Consider the following 18,360-nt stretch of genomic DNA (forward strand, 5'->3'; position numbering starts at 1 on the left):
ACACCTGCTGGTGTGCTGTAGACTGAAGGTTGGCCTGTGGGTGGCCACACAGTAACTTGCTGTGTAGACAAGCCCTCATAATGTTTTTGAACATGTGTATGCCGCTACGTGATCTGAAGTTGACATAAACTCGGTGTAGCTAAATTAATAACTTCTAATTTTTAAATAAAGGTGTACACAGTCGGTCCAGACTATGCACATGCTGAAGCTAGGAAGTCCCCAGCTTTGGATGGCAAGGTAGAACGAGACAGTGAAGGAAAAGAAGTGAGATATCCAGTCATCCTGAATGCAAGAGAGAAGTTGATTGCTTGGAAAGTGTGCCTTGCATTTAAGGTAAACAGACCACTTACTAGCTGATAAAATGTGTAGTACTAATTGTTTACTATGTGAAAATTCTGTTAATCAGTGCTCATAAACAGAGGTATTATTGTTAGAGATCTCCTGGGATGGAAAAAGAAATTGCACTCACATTTTTTTTTTTAAATTCTGGTGGACTTCTACTGTTTTTAAATAATTAGTTTTTTAATATTCTTACTGCATACTGTCAGAGGTCATAAAATGCGGAAAACCTATTCTACTGCAATGTCTTCATGAGTTAGTCTGCCTGTGCTGGAAAGAGGGCAAAGTACCACAAGAAATGAGATACCAACATCATCACTCTAAAAACAAAGGTGACAGGAGTGACTGAAACAACTATCGTGGCATTTCCCTTCTTAGTATTATGGGAAAAGCCTTTGCCCAAGTTGTCCTGAATAGACTTGCAGACAAAATCTATCCTGAATCACAGTGCGGCTTCACAGCTGAAAGGTCTAGTATCGCTGAGATAACTACCAAAAAAACCACTAACAAAAAATGCCCTTTTACATAGTGTGACAGGATCAGGCCAGATGGCTACAAGAGAGTGATAGAAGGCAGATATATTAGCCTCAGGTTAAGCAGGTCCCTTTTCCCTGGGTAAGGTAACAGGGCGGTTCCAGAACAATCAGGAACTTGCTGGAACCAGTTAAGGCAGGCAGGCAGGCTAATTAGGACACGTGGAGCCAATTAAGAAGCTGCTAGAATCCGTTAAGACAGGAAGGCCAATCAGGGCACCTGGTTTAAAAAGGACCTCACTGCAGTCAGTGAGGGGCGCGCAAGGAGCTAGGAGCAAGAGGCGCAAGAAGCTGAGAGTGAGTAGGCGTACTGCTGGAGGACTGAGAAGTACAAGCGTTATCAGACATCAGGAGGAAGGTCCGGTGGGGAGGACAAAGAAGGTGTTGGGAAGAGGCCATGGGGAAGTAGCCCCAGGGAGTTGTAGCTGTCACACAGCTGTTACAGGAGACACTAAAGACAGCTGCAATCCACAGGACCCTGGGCTGGAACCAGGGTCCTGGAGTAGAGAGCGGGCCCGGGTTCCCCCCATCCTCCCAATTCCCTATTTGATATAAGAGGAGTTGGTCTGGACTGTGGGTCCCACCAGAGGGGAAAGTCTCTCGCCTGTCCCCCAACCCATCAGGTGGGCCAGCAGAGACTGTGGGGATTGTTCTCCTCCTTTTCCCCATGCTGGCCAGTGATGAGGTTAGCCGAGTGAATGGCAGGTTTGTGCCACTAACAAAAGGAGCCAAACTGAGAACTGCCAAAAACCTCTGAGGCGAGCAAATCTACCAGAAAGCGCAGAACCCACCAAGGCAGAGGAGGAACTTTGTCACAACAGCCTTTGTCAATCTCACAAAGGCTTTTGACCTTGTCAGTAGAAGTAGACTATTTACACTTCTAGAAAAGATTGGCTGTCCATCTCAAGCATGATTTGATCTTTCCATGAAAACACGTATGGCACAGTTCAATGCAACAGCTCAGTTTCTGAGGCTTTCCAGATGCATAGCAGAGTTAAGCAAGGTTGTGTACTTGCCCCAACTCTGTTTGGGATCTTCTTCTCCTTGCTACTGAAACAAGCTTTTGGTTCCTCAACCGAGGGAATCTACTTCACTCAAGATCTGATAGGAAGCTGTTCAGTCTTGCAAGACTCAGATCTAAAACCAAGACTTGGGACGCCCTTATCTAACACTTCCTCTTTGCTGACGACGCAGCAGTGACAGCCCACACAGAAGCCCATCTCCAAAACCTTACATATGGTTTTTCCAAAGTTTTTGGCAGGCTTTGGGCTTACCATAAGCCTAAAAAGGATGAACATAATGTGCCAAGTAGTTGAGAAAGCACCCTCCATCAAGATCAACAAGTTCACATACCTGGGATCCACTATTGCAGTCAACCTTTCACTTGAAATGGAACTCAACATCCACATTGGAAAAGCCGCCACAATGTCTAGACTAAAGAAAGAGGGTATGGCAAAACAACAAACTGACAGAACACACAAAGATCTGTATGTATTGTGCATGTGTTATCAGCACACTTTTTTATGGGAGCGAGATGTTGACCTTATACTCTCGTCAGGAAAAGAGGCTCAACAGCTTTCATATCCGTTGCCTTCATCAAACCTTTGGCATCTCCTGGGAGGACAGAGTCACCAGCACTGAAGTGCTCAAGCGGGCCAGCATACACAGCATGCAAACACTCCTCAACCAGAGATGCCTCTGCTGGCTTGGGCATGTGTGCCGAATGAATGATGGGCGCATCCCAAAGGACATAGTCTACAGCGAATTGGCATCTGGAAAAAGACCCAAAGGACACCCAAAATTGTGTTTTCAAGGATGTGTGCAAGTGAGACCTCAAAGAAATGGACATGGATGTGGACAACTGGGAAGATCACACTCAAGACCGCAGCCTTTGGAAACAAGAGCTAAATAAAGGTCTCCTGAATTATGAGGGGAAGCAGTCCAGCTTAGCAGAGGAGAAAAGAGCTTGCAGAAGGCAGAGCCCCAAAGGTCAAAACATCACCTTTAAATGTGACAGATGCAGCAGAGATTCTCTCTCGAATGGGTCTCGTCAGCCACAGCTACGGCTGCCATAAAACCAACTGAGTACATTTTTTACCTTTCAGAGGTGGATTCCCATGGTCTCTTGAGACTGAAAGATGCCTACTATTGCCATTTGTGGACAAATAGAGAGAGCTGAATTCAGAAAACTCATACATAAAATATACAACTATAGATTATTACGACACGCACATTTTTCTCTCCTGTTTTGCATGTGTGCATGCTAGCTTACATTCACTCAATTTAATTTGTAAAGGTTGATTTTTTTGTATTAAACAAATCCATTTGCATTCAGCTTGCATAATCTTAAATATATGCTTTGTTGGTAACAATGGGCCTTTAGTGATGCAGTTGCAGTTAATCACATAGGTGTGACTCCTAACTGGTGCCAGCACTGGTCCCAGTGCTAGAATATATTAAGCTGTAAAGTCTTCAGTGATGTCAGAACCAAGAGTCCCAAATAAAGTGTATAGTTTTTGTATTTGAAAACTAATTTGAAATAATCTGGATAAGGAGCAAAATGTCTTTACTAATAACTATTTAAGGCTTACATCTACACTATGAGCTAGGGTGTGAGTCCCCTCCTCATGTACGCATACTCACGATAGCACAAGTATAACAACAGTGTAGCTGTGATAGCACTAGTGGTGACAGCAGAGGCACAGCTGAGCCATGTTCAGTACATTCCCACCAATTTCAGGTGTGTGGTTCTACTCTCACGCTATCTTTGGGATAGGAACTGTCTTTTGTTCTGTGTTTGTAAAGAACCTAGCACAGTGGTTCCTGGTCCATGACTAGGGCTCCTAGGTGCTATAGTAATACAAATAACAAATAATAATATTCTGAAAAGAGATGGTTAAAAATGGCATTACTGCATCAATTTTATAAATAGCATATTTTTTGGTAATTCTGAGAGATAAGGTGTGTGTGTCCGTCCGTCCGTCCCCGTCCTTATCTCTTACCACTACCAGAAAAGAGGATTCTGCAGTCCAAATTCTATGGACAGTGGGAGTTCTGACGATAATGTGGATGCACAAGTGTAACGGAAAGCAGAATTTGGCCTGCAGAATTCATGTTGCTACTGATGTGTGAGAAGTTAAGAACTCAGGTTGGGATGTAAGGCAATTAATTAGGAAAACATGTATAAACTGAACAAATTTAATATGGAGTCACTGAAGAACAATAAATATAGAACCCACAATGCCATTTTTGTGTTGCCTTTTCAGATCAGAACCATACTTAACATGCAGGTCTGGAAACACGAGACCCTTGACTGAAATGGAAACTGTGCTTTTCACTATTTATTCTTAACAGCAAACAGTTTGTGGCTTTGACTTGTTGCGTGCTAATGGACAATCCTATGTCTGTGACGTCAATGGCTTCAGTTTTGTGAAGAACTCCATGAAATACTATGATGATTGTGCGAAGATACTTGGGTAAGAGTTCGTTAATTGATATTATATGATTGGTTTATATGTTCATGCAATCATTTCTTTGCTATGGAAGTTTTCATCCAGTTTCCAAAGTAATTCTGTCTTAAACATTTTTTTTGAGAGCTCCTTTTACTCCAGGATTGAAACAAGTTCATGGAATCTTCTGGATAGTTTTTCTTTAAAGCAGGAAAAGCCTTTGCTTTTAAAGCGAGCACCATCTAGAATAACTAGAAATAAAAAATAAATGTATAAAAATTAATTTTTTTTATTTTCATGTGCATTCCCTTATGCCTTAGAAAAGTGACAATTGCAGAATTCAAAATCAGTCTGAGAACATCTTTGTTAGACAGAAAAAAAGAAATATGCTAACTTGTTATATTTGCTTAACGGATTAACTAACCCAGATAAAGGGCTTGGCTACACTCAAAACTTCAAAGCGCTGCCGTGGGAGCGCTGCGGCAACGCTTTGAAGTGTGAGTGTGGTCGCACGCCAGTGCTGGGAGAGAGCTCTCCCAGCGCTGCACGTACTCCACCTCCCCGTGGGGATTAGCTTGCAGCTCTGGGAGCCACGCTCCCAGCGCTGCGGCACTGTTTACCCTGGCACTTTACAGCGCTGTATCTTGCAGCGCTCGGGGGGGTGTTTTTTTCACACCCCTGAGCGAGAAACTTGCAGCGCTGTAAAGCGCCAGTGTAGCCAAGGCCAAAAAGTGCAAGTTAAGGTGTGCTGTACAGAGGTTGGTTGAAAGCACAGCTTTGCACTGCCCTCGTCCAAGTGCGGCTTTGGGCCTGGCTGTTGCTGCCCACATTGTGTTGAGGCAGTCATCAGACTACTGTAATTCATATTGGCTACAACAGCCCAAAGGGCTGAAAATTTAGACCGGGATTGGTGTGATATAGAAGGATCCTGACTGTGCCTTCCCTTCCTTCAACCATGCCCCCTTTTCTCTCCTACCGTGCCACTGATTTGTCGCCCATAAACTAGGGTGATTCTGTGTTGGCCAGTTAAACTGTCTTTACAACAAGATTATACTAGTGGTGTAGTGCAAAAAGGCCATACTACACTGAATCACCTGAGCCGAAAGGAGGGAAATAATTCTTGTTAGATAATAACATCGACTATAGTCTCGTTGCTTAGATTTAGTGGCAGGAAGTCTGAAGATTCAAGTGCACTTATCCAGTTTAATACAGTCAACTTAGTGTAGATTCCTACCATGGTGCAAAGAGCTTTCATCTACATTTTTTCTTTATATTAAAAATAGCATTGTTATAGCAGAGCTAAATCAACAGCAGACTTGCACTAAGTTTGGGAAGTCTAGGAATCATTCTTCATAGATTGAGTTAAGTATCTAAGATACATTACACCATCCTTTAAAAGTTCTCCAGATTAAAACCTGTATGAACAGTGATATATTCAAATTGGTGTATTTTAACATGACACTTACTAGAGTAGATCACAGGAAGCTCTTAGAAGAACTACTTATACCTACATTTTACAGATAATGTTAGATTGTCTTCTTTGTAGCTATTGTGACCAGACTTCAATAGTTCAACATAATAGTATTTAAATATTTGAAAAATAAAAATACATCTGTAAGTGCTCAGTGTTTGTCTAATAAACAGTTGTTGACTAAAACAGAATATTCCATTTAAAGAAATTAATATATACAGTATTTCAGCATTTTAATTTAGTCATAAATTTCTGGTTTTCCCCATTTAGAAATATCATAATGCGAGAACTTGCTCCACAATTTCAAATCCCATGGTCAATACCTTTGGAAGCTGAAGATATCCCTATTGTGCCAACCACATCTGGAACAATGTAAGAGAAAAGTATCTATAGCTGAATTGTGCAAAGTCCTTACATAACCTTTTTGTGAATTTTCTCTTCTCCCAAGGTATATCAGCTTCAGCTAAGAACACTTGTTTTGTGTGATGAAAACAAGAAGTGAATTGTAATTGATGTTCCAGCAATCGAAGTTTTTTACCCTTAGTCAAGCTGAGTATAGAACAGCAGATTTTCAAGTGTCGTCTGTTCTAAATATAGCTTGCTTTATTGCTAATCAGTATTCTAGTGTCAGTTTAACACACTTTTTTCATAAACATGCTCTTTTACTAAATAAACCTCAAAATGGATTTGTTTAAAAAACTATTTAAAATAGATATTCTGTAGTTAGCTAAGTTTTAAAACCAGTATTTATAGTAAATTACATTCTTACATCATTTTCAGATAACTTTGTTCTTCATATCCTACAATCATTTCAATGCTTAGTCAAGTATGTTTTGGTCGACTAAATAATAATCTGTCTGACTCACACATTTAATAATATAAAAACCATGAGTGGTGTATAGAACTGGGAAATGTAACTTGACTTTTTTAAAATTTCAGGATGGAGTTGAGATGTGTTATAGCTGTAATACGTCATGGGGACCGTACACCAAAACAAAAAATGAAAATGGAAGTTAAACATCAGAAGTAAGTCTGAATTTGGGTAAAGACAGACCTTATTTACACGTGCAGTAGTGTGTAGGGTACGTGAGCTACCCGCTGCAGTGAGAGGCAGGCTGCATCCACATTCAGTGCCGTGTGTAGCTACACCTAGCAGTGAAAGTCTTCAATGGGGAAAGGCTCATTACTGGAGCCTTTCTTCCTGCTGCCTCCACCCTGCCAGAACCTTTCCCTATTCCTGGAGTCTCTCATTCCAGTGGTGAAAAGCTCCAGCAGTAGGACACTGCACTGCTAGAAATAGTATTGTAGATGTGGGATGCATGGCATGGGCAAGTAGGGAGCCAAGTAGGGTATGTACCCTAGGGTTCAAGTATGTCGCGCATTCTACTAGCCTAAGCAGTGCCTCACCATTTGCACTGCTATTTATCCCTATACTAGCTGGGCATGCAGAGTTTGTATGTTACGCACTGCCGTAAGTGTAGACATAGCTTAAGTTTGGTATTTAGGGCAAAATTCTTGCCTTGGATATGCGAGTTCGACTCAGTGAAATCAGTGGGAATTGCACATGCAGATGCACAAACTACATTTAAATCCTAATGCTTCTTCCTGCATAACATCTCTAAGGTGCATCCCTTCATCTCTATCTACATAGCTAATTCACTTGCCCAGGCCTCCATCATTTCACATCTCCAGCAACTGTAATCTCCTTCTCTCCAGCCTTGACAGTGCAGTTTGTCTAATGCTGCTGCAAAGATCATTTTCCTGGCTCATTGCTTTGACCGCATTTCCTCTTAATTTCTGCTCTTTTTCGACTGTATCAATTGCAAACTACTAGTCTCTGCTTTTTAAGGCCTTCATAAACTATTGCTTACTCAGTTGTTTCTTGATACCTTTTGTCTCTTGCCTTATACTTGAAGTGTAAGCATTTTGGGAGGCTAGGGGACCCTCTTTGTTATGCATTTGTACGGTACCTAACACAGTGGGACCTTAATCTATGATTAGGTGCTACAGTAATAAAAATATCATCATTTGAGGGCTAGATTCTGCGCTTAGATTTTAAGTGAAAGATTTGCTGTAAGTCTGCAGAGCCATATGTTTAGTATTTTATAGCTAATAATGTTGGTTTTTTTTGTTAAATTTTGAAAAGATATGGCTGTTTACTCACGATTCTTCATATCTTTTGTGTAGAAGCTGTATTTTTTCAGTCTTAGTAAGCTAACAGAAAAAGTTCTCTCATTTTGCAGTTGTGTTTAAGGCATGTGCTAATGAGATGAGACCCCATTGAACAGAGAGGTTCACATCAGAACAAACTTTCTCATTATTTTGCAGTGTTCAAATTGGGGATTGATGAGGGAGATTAGTTCCAGCTCTTCATTTTGTTTTAATTGAAAATCTTCCTGTTGCCTTAAAGTGTATTAGATATCCTATTTATTAGATATCCTTTTAATCTGTATGTTTTCTCCTAAAGATTTTTTGATCTCTTTGAAAAATGTGATGGATATAAGTCAGGAAAACTAAAACTGAAGAAACCAAAACAGTTACAGGCAAGTCTATCTTGATTGTCTTTTTCTTGGCTCTATAATTGATGAGTAATAGAATTTCTTGTTATATATAGTGGTTTTGCTTTTGTTTTTTTAGGAGGTGCTTGATATAGCAAGACAGCTCTTACTAGAACTTGGGCAAAACAATGACTCTGAAATTGAAGAAAGCAAAGCAAAACTTGAGCAGCTGAAGACTGTTTTGGAGATGTAAGGATCTAATTTTTAATCCTCACATCGGAACTGGCATAACTGTTATATTGATCTCAATAGCTTTCAAAACTAATTCCCTTACGTTAATTTATCAACTGACAATATAATGTATAACAATACTAATCTGAATTTTTGAATATATTAAGAGGAAGGATGGTTTTGTGATTAAAACATTGCCCTGGTAGTGAGGAGGTCTGGTTTTACTTCCTGTGTGACCTTGTACGAATCACTTAATCTAACCTGTTCCTCGTCTGTATGGTGGGGAAAATACTTCCTTTGCCTTATCCTGTTATCCATGTTGTATATACTCGATCATAAACCGGTTCGTTTATAAGCTGACCCCCCCCCCCAAGATGGATAAGTAAAGATGGAAAATTTTTGTAACCCGTTCATAAGCCGACCCTATAATTCAGAGGTCAGCAAACTTTGGCTCCCGGGCCATCAGGATAAGCCGCTGGTGGTCTGAGATGGTTTGTTTACCTCGAGCGTTCGCAGACACTGAGGTAAACCTAAGTAAACAAAGTGTCCCGGAACGCCAGCTGCTTAACCTGATGGGCCCAGTACAGCAACTGGTGGGGAAATTTTTTGGTGGGGGAGAAGTTGGGAGTCAGGGGAGTAACCCCTGTGACCACCCCCCTCATGACCCTATCCCAGGACCCCCACACTCTCCCCATCCCATCCCATCCCTTCCCACCTTATCTGGGGAGGGGCAGGGGAGGATGTCTCTTACTTGGTAGGAGCTGCTCCGGCAGGCTGGGCGGCGCGGCCTCAGCCTGCTCCGGCGGGCCAGACCAGGCCTGCTCTGTGGAGAGGGGCTGAGCGGCACAGCTGCAGCCTGCCAGCCCCAGAGCTGCAGCTGCTTTGGAGGCTTGGGGGAGAGCAGCGTGGCCAGAAGTGGAGAGACTCTGGCCCCGCCTCTTCCCTTCTGTCTCTGCTATCTGTGCTGCCTCTCCTTGCTCCCTCTGTTGGGGGCAGGGGCTGTGTCCCACCTCTCCCTCTCTCTATACCCGTTCATAAGCTGAGCCCCATCTCTGGTGCTTCCCTTTTTTACTAAAAAAAATTCGGCTTATGAACGAGTATATACGGTATAATCTTTTGGGGGCAGTGGCTGACTCTTGCTATGTGTTTGTACAGTGTCTTACACAATAGAGTTCTAACCTCAGTTGGCATGTGTAGGCACTACTCTAATACAAATGGTAATTTGTGGTGTGTATACTCCCTGTATTACAGAGAGTTCAAAAAAAGAGTTGTTGCAATTGAATGAAAGATCTTGTTCTCAGTAACCCACACATAGTATGAAAACTCATTTTAAACTTTAAATAATTTTTAGTATCTCATTATGTATTTAAGGTATGGCAGTGTCTAACTAACACTTAGTGCTGAAATTGATATTAAATATTAAGTAGATAGTAATAATTGTTTCTAGACAGTTAACTTGCCCTATAATATATTGTGATAAAAGCTTGTTACACTTGGAAGTGTTATGAATCCCATTTTGGGGCTTCATTGGATAACAAATAGTGGCTATCAGTATGTGACAGATCAGATCTGGATACTGATAGCTATAAGGATGTATGGTGCCAAAGTGGAATAAATTAATCATGCAGCTGGAGAGTGTGGATGGATGGGAGTGTTTATTTCTGGTGAGAGAGACATGAAGTTTCTTGGGCAATGTGATGAAAAGAAGCAATGGACAGTACTTAATATAGCAACTGCTATATGGTGATGACCATTTAAGTATTCATTCAATATTTTTTTAATTTGACAAATCAGCAAAAATGGGCAGGTTAGTAAGATTCAAGGAATTATTATGTCCCTAATTGATAGAGGGGTATGATAGTATTAAATATATATTGGAAAATCTGTCAGTTTATTTTCCACCTCACTTTAGGTATGGGCATTTTTCTGGCATAAATCGCAAAGTCCAGTTAACCTATCTCCCTCATGGCTGTCAGAAAACTTCTAGTGAAGAAGAAGGTATAGTATAACCAGTACATACTCAGTTACATAGTATGTAGAACTTAACATGACTAGGGGGTTAATTGTTAATATGGTGTTAAATAAAACAAGGACTTGTACTCTGGCCAAGTATTCAGCAACATTTTGTTTTGTGATGAGATAATGTGATTAGCAATCTCTAAGCTGCTGAGTTTCTATTAGTAGGGTTAAGATATACTTTGCATTTTAATATTGTTTCCTAGATAACAAAAATATGGAGGGAAGAAATTTTGTAAACTGTTCACCAAAAATGATGTCATCTAGAAAAAAATTAGGTTTTCCATACATCTCCTAGTACTCTTATTCCTTTCATACAGAAAAGGCTAAAACATACAATAATGCCTAGGTATTTAAAATCCAATACCTGTGACTTTCCTGACTGCTGATTAGTTTTGTGCTTACTTTCACTTACTTTGTTTTCACTGTAATACGAGTTTCAGTTGTTTTAAAAGTACCTAAACTATGGGTATCTTAAAAGTTAAGTATTAACTTTCACTGAACTAGAGGGGTATTTCTCTATTAGAATAACAAGAGACTCAAACTTTGAAGTCATTTTCCTGAAGCACACAAACCTCAATGTATCACTTCCAGTATTATTTTAATATAATTTAATGATAATTCTTTAATAGTCATTAAATAAACATTTGCATTTGTTGGTACACTATTTTAAGTGATCTGTCTGCATATAATTAGATAACAGAAGAGATGAACCATCCTTACTTCTGGTTCTGAAATGGGGAGGAGAACTGACCCCTGCAGGCAGGGTCCAGGCAGAGGAGCTAGGGAGAGCTTTCAGATGCATGTACCCAGGTGGACAAGGTAATCTTCTTGTGCTATATGGCATAAATTAGTCTTTTAAATATACATAAAAATAAAATACATGCACACAAATACAAAGAGTCTCTGAAAAAGAATATCTGTTTGTTTGGTAGGAGATTATGCTGGATTTCCTGGGTGTGGTTTGCTTAGATTACATAGTACTTATCGACATGATCTGAAAATCTATGCTTCTGATGAGGGACGAGTTCAGATGACTGCAGCAGCTTTTGCAAAGGTACTGTGTGAAATTGTATTTTCAACAAAGAAACCTGAAACTCTCAACAAGAATCTTGTCTGTGTTTTCTAGCAAGTTAGGGGAAATGCAGAGTTATATTGCAGCCTATGAAATAAAAAGAAAAGTTGAAATTTTTTTATAGTTCATTTAGTGCTCATGAAAGGAGATCCAAATTGACATCTCTTGCATTTGCAGTCTTCCAAGCATCAGAAGACATACAGCATGGAAAGCTGCAGTAACAGTTTTTATTTATGTAGCCGCAGCAGTGTGCATCAATCCTTTCCAATAGACCACTTTTGAGGGTAAAAAGGATATTTTAGTCTCCATGCCCGTTTAATTCTTTATCTAAAAGTTCCAACAAACTATGACAAATTGTGGGCATGATGGGTGAAATAGACATCTTTTAGGAACTGAACTGAGGCCACAAATTCACTTTACATAGCTGACAGCAAATGACACATAGAGGACTGGATTGCTTTTGTGTTTTGATACCACCAGAGATGTAAAATCAATATAACCTGATTTCATTTTCTTTTTAATATAAGATATTACAAGATGGAATAAACATTTTTACTACAGTAATATCCTTTTGTAAGATTGTTAGAGCAGAAACATCTTAACATTTAGTTGATCTCAAAATAATTACTAACTGGTGAGATATAGTGGCAAACTGGCAAAAGAAATGCTCTTAATCATTATGCTGTTCAATTATGCATATAGTGATTTTGTTGTGCTGTAAAAATTCTAGGGTGATCTTGTAAAATTAAAAAAAAACACTGTTCCATAGCCCTGAACACTGTGAACTTTTAGACACAATCTGTGAAAAATGCAATCTTCAGAACTTCCATGTAGAATTATAAACTTTTTTTACCAAACTTTCACAATACTTTACCTATCTTCATATCAGACAAATTTCCCAGCCCTCTGATCACAGCCCAGAAGTTCTGTACCTACTTAAGTTTTCCACTCATTCCCCTTGTAGCAAAAGTTTGATAGCTTATTCCCATCTCCAAGAAGAGGGATATTTCAGGTATCCTAAACTTATGTGAGAGAGCACATACAGTAAGCTGTTACATGAAGATTTCATTGACTGAGTGAATTTTGATAATCACAACATTTGAGACACTGGCAAGTTATTTGAACAATATAATGTAGAGTTTATATTAACACCTTGGTTTAGAAATAGATGCATTACTACATTTTTATCTTTGTTCATTTCTGAATAACTGTATTATTCTTTCCAGGGATTACTGGCTTTAGAGGGAGAGCTCACTCCTATTCTTGTCCAGATGGTGAAAAGTGCTAATATGAATGGTCTGTTGGACAGTGACAGTGACTCTTTAAGCAGCTGCCAGCATCGTGTTAAAGCAAGGCTCCATGAAATACTCCAGAGGGATAGAGAATTTATGCCTGAAGACTATGAAAAGGTTAGGAGATATTAGAGAAATTATTTCCAACATAAGTTTATTAAAGTTTACCATGACTCAGTTTTCACACAAGCATTCCTTTATTACTCCAAAGTCCACTTGCTGTTGGTTATATCCAAAATACCAATACAAGCATATACACATTTTATATCCAACAATACAGCCAAATATTCACAACAGGATCTTGCTTGGGAGATACCTTCCCATCATGGCATGACTCCAGAAGGGTGAGGGAAAGCTCTGACAAAGAAATCCCTAAAATCCTTGCTTTTTTATACAATGTAATAAACAAGTGATGTCATTGCTGGTTATAAGACCTTAGCTAAAGCCAGAAAGAGCCATTTTAGGTCTGTACCCTACGTTTTTGCATGGTGTAGACAAACTTAATGGTTGGGCCCCCTTTTCAAAGTTATCTTCTTTCCTTCTTTTGCCATATTTCTTCCCAACTTTAGGATTAAGCATTACTTTGTAAACAAACCACATATAACCAATTATTTATTGCACCTGGTGCCCAGTTAATCAGACTAAAGAAAACATGGTTATCTCAACCCAAATCTGAAATAAAATAACACTGTGGTTTCAGTGGTCACTACAAATTTTAAAAGCGACAAGGAGTCCTGTGGCACCTTATAGACTAACAGAAGTACTGGAGCATAAGCTTTCGTGGGTGAATATCCACTTTGTCAGACACGAAAGCTTAACATAAGTGGCGAAGTTTAATTCTATTCCTGACATCCCTATGGTATTCCATACAGAATAGTTTGCCCTGTAAGTATCTCATACAGCCGTAGCTTTTGACACTTGGGTTAAGCTTTCTGCTCTTGATTTATATCACAGTGTGTTAATTCTGACTTTAAGGAAGTTGTGGACTTTGTACTTTTATGCATATGTTGAGTCTGGAAATCTGAGAGTTGAGAGCTGTGAAGGGTTTGGTTTTGTTAATGCATCCCCTTAGGATTTCCTAGATACACCTCTACCCTGATATAACGCGACCCGATATAACATGAATTCGGATATAATGCGGTAAAGTGGCACTCTGGGGCGGCAGGGCTGCACACTCCGGCGGATCAAAGCAGGTTTGATTTAATGCGGTTTCACCTATAACACAGTAAGATTTTTTTGGCTCCCGAGGACAGCATTATATCAGGGTAGAGGTGTATTTAGATATAACCAATATTTCTGTTTTATTTCATACTGCAGCTTACTCCATCTGGAAGCATCTCTCTCATGAAATCAATGAAGGTGATCAGAAATCCTGTGAGAACATGTGACAAGGTTTATTCCTTGATCCAGAGTTTGACTTCTCAAATCAGGCAGCGAATGGAAGATCCCAAGTCCGCGGGTAACTGAAATATTTTAAAACATGTGTTTAATTTGACTTCTGTCCATTTGAGACCACTAACTTTAATGGATATGCAGAAGGCAGGCACCCTTTCCTCATTAGCTTCACTGTCTCACAGATTTTTGCTAATGATACTTTAGGGACTCATACAAGTTGAGCATATATGGCTTTAGAATACAGGCTCTTCTCCTGAGAGAGTTTGCTGCAATTAGCACAAAGTTTAGAGCAAAAGACTGTGTAGTAACATTGCAATAATCAGTTATTTCTGGGGTGTATATTAAAAACTACAGTGATTGTCAGGCATAATATTACTCAAATACCCTGCAAAACTATACGTTCACAAAGAGGGTAGGCTGCTGTAAATGTAATTTAAGTGAAGATTTCCTTTGAATGTTAATATCTTCATTAAAGCTTTTGTTTGCTCTACACTAAAAAAGGTCCATGATGAATAGAAATGTTTCTCTATAAATTGTGTAGTATTAAAACAACTTCATTTTTTTTTATTGCATTTTATCTCTGTAGGACTTGCACTGATAGCTAGAATTGATGTTCTACCATTATTGCTCCTTTTCCCCATCCAAACCTCTTGTGTGCAATTTGGGGCATCTGCCCCGGCTCCGGTCAGTCTCCTGGATCCCCATATTCCTGTCTTCTGCACTTGGGATGTGTACAGGAGTGGATGGGAAATAGGGGGCACATCCCCAGAAAAAAATATTTTAATCTAAAATGTTAAAGAAGTTCCTGAGTACTGCTTAAAACCACACTGTATATGATTTATCATGCTACAATTCTGTCTGAAGACCTAGCGATGCACTTGGAAAAGGGAGCTGGGGCTAGAGCAGACATGCTGCTGTCTTAGTTACCATATAATAGTTCCATGCTAGTAGCAATGAAAACTGAGATTTCAAAACTACCCATACACATAACTACTCCCTCTTTTTCGAGCCCTTCAGATAATGATTTCAAGTATCTCTGTAGTACACCTCTACCCCGATACAATGCTGTCCTCGGGAGCCAAAATATCTTACTGTGTTATAGGTGAAACCGCATTATATCGAACTTGCTTTGATCTGCTGGAGCGCGCAGTCCCGCCCCCCCGGAGCGCTGCTTTACTGTGTTATATCCGAATTCGTGTTATATCGGGTCGCATTATATTGGGGTAGAGGTGTAGTATTCACAGTCCTCTGACCACTTTGCCTCAATGCATTTGTTATCTGGAGTGAGCTAACATTGTTTTACCCTTAAAACACATTTTAAGACTATAATTTCAATAATACATTTAAATCAGTTTAACTTTTCTGTTGGCTGATCAGTCCTAAATAGTGAAATAAGAGTAAAATATTTATCTGTCTAGATATTCAACTTTACCATAGTGAAACGCTAGAGTTAATGCTGCGCAGGTGGGCCAAGCTGGAAAAGGACTTTAAAACAAAGAATGGAAGATATGACATCAGCAAAATCCCTGATATTTACGACTGTATAAAATATGATGTCCAACATAATGGATCCTTAAAGTTAGAAAACACAATGGAATTATACAGGCTATCAAAGGCATTAGCTGACATTGTGATCCCTCAGGTAAGCACTTTACAACAAGAATAAAAATCTGTAAAAGATGCTTGCTGTCTCCTGTTTTTGGAAGGCTTCTGTATTTTGCAGTGACTAAAGGCTCCAAGATGATTTTCTGTTTACTGAAGAGATTGAATGTCAATGGTAGAGTACAGATTAACTGGCTTCACAATAAATTAGTAGTTCATAGTCCATCAAATCTATTAAATTTAGAGTGAATTTTCCAGTAGCTTGCATAAATGTGACTAGGTCTTAGTTCCCATTAGCCCAGTGTGCTAAAACTAAGTGCCCCATAACGACTATTCTTCACAGATTAAGGAGGGCAGTATAATTGGAGTAATCAAAGATGTCCCTATCTGAAGTTGAATTTTTTTGTCAGCCCTTTTGCTTCCTTCTCAGGCTGTTTGTAAGGGGCACAGTTAGCTTCAGTTAAGTGATAATAGGCAAACTGGTAAAGAATTTAAACCAAAATGGAGCTTTCTACTGCTAAAATGCATTTTGGTTTTGGTTTTAAATATTATGCTAGCAGTTAAATACAGATACCATCTTCCTTCTGTTATTTCTAACAAGACAGATGGTCATCAGGCAAAAATATACAATTTGGGTAATGTCTATAAAATTATATCTTTATTACTCATCCATATTGGTGAACAAAATAGTATCTACTAACGAAAGGCATTCAACAGGGAACCAGGAAGGTAGGAAATAGTTATCTCACTGTTAGTGTGGGAGCAAATTGTCTTCTATCAGTAAAGGAAACAAAACTTAAAATAGCAGAGCATGGCAAAAACACACAGAGCAAGATTATGGAAATGAATGCACATTAGTATTGTCTTCGCCACATGGTTCTAGATCTGTCTGCTTCTCATTTCCTTTTTTTTTTTTTTTTAAATCTACTGTCTGCAGTGCAATTTCAAAACTAAATAGTCATATACGTTACATGGAATTTCACTGGATGTAGATGGACACATAGATACCGTTGTCAGTCAAATCTAAACTGCATTCAGTATTGTGCTGAGTAGACGAAGGGAAAAAAACCCTAAATATAACCTTCAATGTTAATGTCTCTCTTTGGCATATCGTTAGAATTCTTTCTCTGTGAATCAGGCTAATTCATTCACTCTAGTAATGGATTTGCCTTTGTTTTTTTGCTTAATATATGTAACATCATTTCTGATAAAATGTCTGCTCTGCAAGGTCTTATTTCCAGTTTTGTCTACTAGTTCTTTGCCTAGATGAGAAAAAACTTTTTTTCATGAAGAGAACCAACTCTCTAATTGAAATACCACTGTATAACACCTTTAAAATTCTTGGCTGTTGGGAGTTGCCCAGGGGATCAGATCTCATATTGTGACATGGGACATTGAGAGCCTGAGAAGATACAAATAAACACATAACTGGAATACAAATATTGTACCTTATGCACATCTGTAACCTTCACAGCTTGTACTTATTGGGAGTATTTTTGTACAAGTTTGTCAGCTCTTGAAAGAATGGACTGAATTCTCATATTAAGGTGTTGGGTGCCATTGGACAAATTAAGATTGTTTTGAAAGTGCAGTGTGCTGTACTTTACTACAGAAATGTTGAACTTTTGAAGACTTGAAGTCCATGTGCAGTTTTTTTGTACAAATAGCTGGATAGACAAGAAGTCATTTTGCTCATTCAGCAACCTGATTTGCTTGTGTTGGTTCTTTGTGTTAATGCTGAAAATGAATACTTGGTTTGGTAAGCCTATTTATAGTCTGTATAGCAATAGTTAACACAGATAAGATGTTCTTAAATTCAGAATGTATTTACCAATCAAATTTTTGTAGTAGAGTACCACTGGACGTGTCCTAATGCCAGTGTAGGGAGGGAGCGAAAGAAAGACAGGCTTATCAGATAAATGCCATATTATAGGGATTTGCAAAGTTTTCTTTTAAATAGGTTATTTGTAGCAATGGGGAAACAGTACATATAAGAATACTCCCTTAAAAAAAGTTGACAAACCAACATAACATACAAAGAAAAAGGCCCTTACCTTGCTTTCCACAGTAACCAGAAGTTCTGTTATGGTGTTGGGGAACATCACCAGCAGTGTATGATTGTTTGTTTCATTGAGCAGGAGACTCCTGAAATAGAATTTTAAAGTGAATATTTTAAGTGCCCAAAATGACCAACAAGAGTATCATTCTGATGTTAATGGAGATTTCTTACTGTAGTTTTCAGATTATATTTGACTGCCATATTCCTTCAGAAAAAGGGCAGTACCTTTCTTGCAACTGTTGGAGGTCAAATGAAAAAATAAAATGCCTCCTCCTTTCAGTTAGGCCACAAAAGAGAACCTTCTTTCAAAAACCAGATTCATCCTGGTATGAAGGAACTTGGTACTTTTCTGCTGCCACCAAAGGAAACGTTCTTTCCATTCATAGGTCATACATTTCCA

At 39.1% G+C, this 18,360-nt stretch overlaps 1 protein-coding gene across 3 annotated transcripts in view; it reads left to right on the top strand.

Annotated features, from left to right (window-relative positions):
• PPIP5K2 (diphosphoinositol pentakisphosphate kinase 2) overlaps positions 1-18,360 on the top strand; it is a 70,847-nt gene that overhangs the window by 28,240 nt on the left and 24,247 nt on the right. For all 3 annotated transcript variants that reach the window (XM_045020388.1, XM_045020389.1, XM_045020390.1), the window contains 12 exons: positions 172-333; positions 4,227-4,348; positions 6,063-6,164; positions 6,732-6,818; positions 8,260-8,335; positions 8,430-8,539; positions 10,434-10,519; positions 11,234-11,359; positions 11,473-11,594; positions 12,839-13,021; positions 14,222-14,363; positions 15,718-15,941. In XM_045020388.1, coding sequence (XP_044876323.1) covers positions 172-333; positions 4,227-4,348; positions 6,063-6,164; positions 6,732-6,818; positions 8,260-8,335; positions 8,430-8,539; positions 10,434-10,519; positions 11,234-11,359; positions 11,473-11,594; positions 12,839-13,021; positions 14,222-14,363; positions 15,718-15,941 — 1,542 coding nt within the window. The remainder of the gene's footprint in view (positions 1-171; positions 334-4,226; positions 4,349-6,062; positions 6,165-6,731; positions 6,819-8,259; positions 8,336-8,429; positions 8,540-10,433; positions 10,520-11,233; positions 11,360-11,472; positions 11,595-12,838; positions 13,022-14,221; positions 14,364-15,717; positions 15,942-18,360) is intronic.

The sequence above is a fragment of the Mauremys mutica genome, chromosome 6, assembly GCF_020497125.1.
Source record: "Mauremys mutica isolate MM-2020 ecotype Southern chromosome 6, ASM2049712v1, whole genome shotgun sequence".
Lineage (NCBI taxonomy): Eukaryota > Metazoa > Chordata > Testudines > Geoemydidae > Mauremys > Mauremys mutica.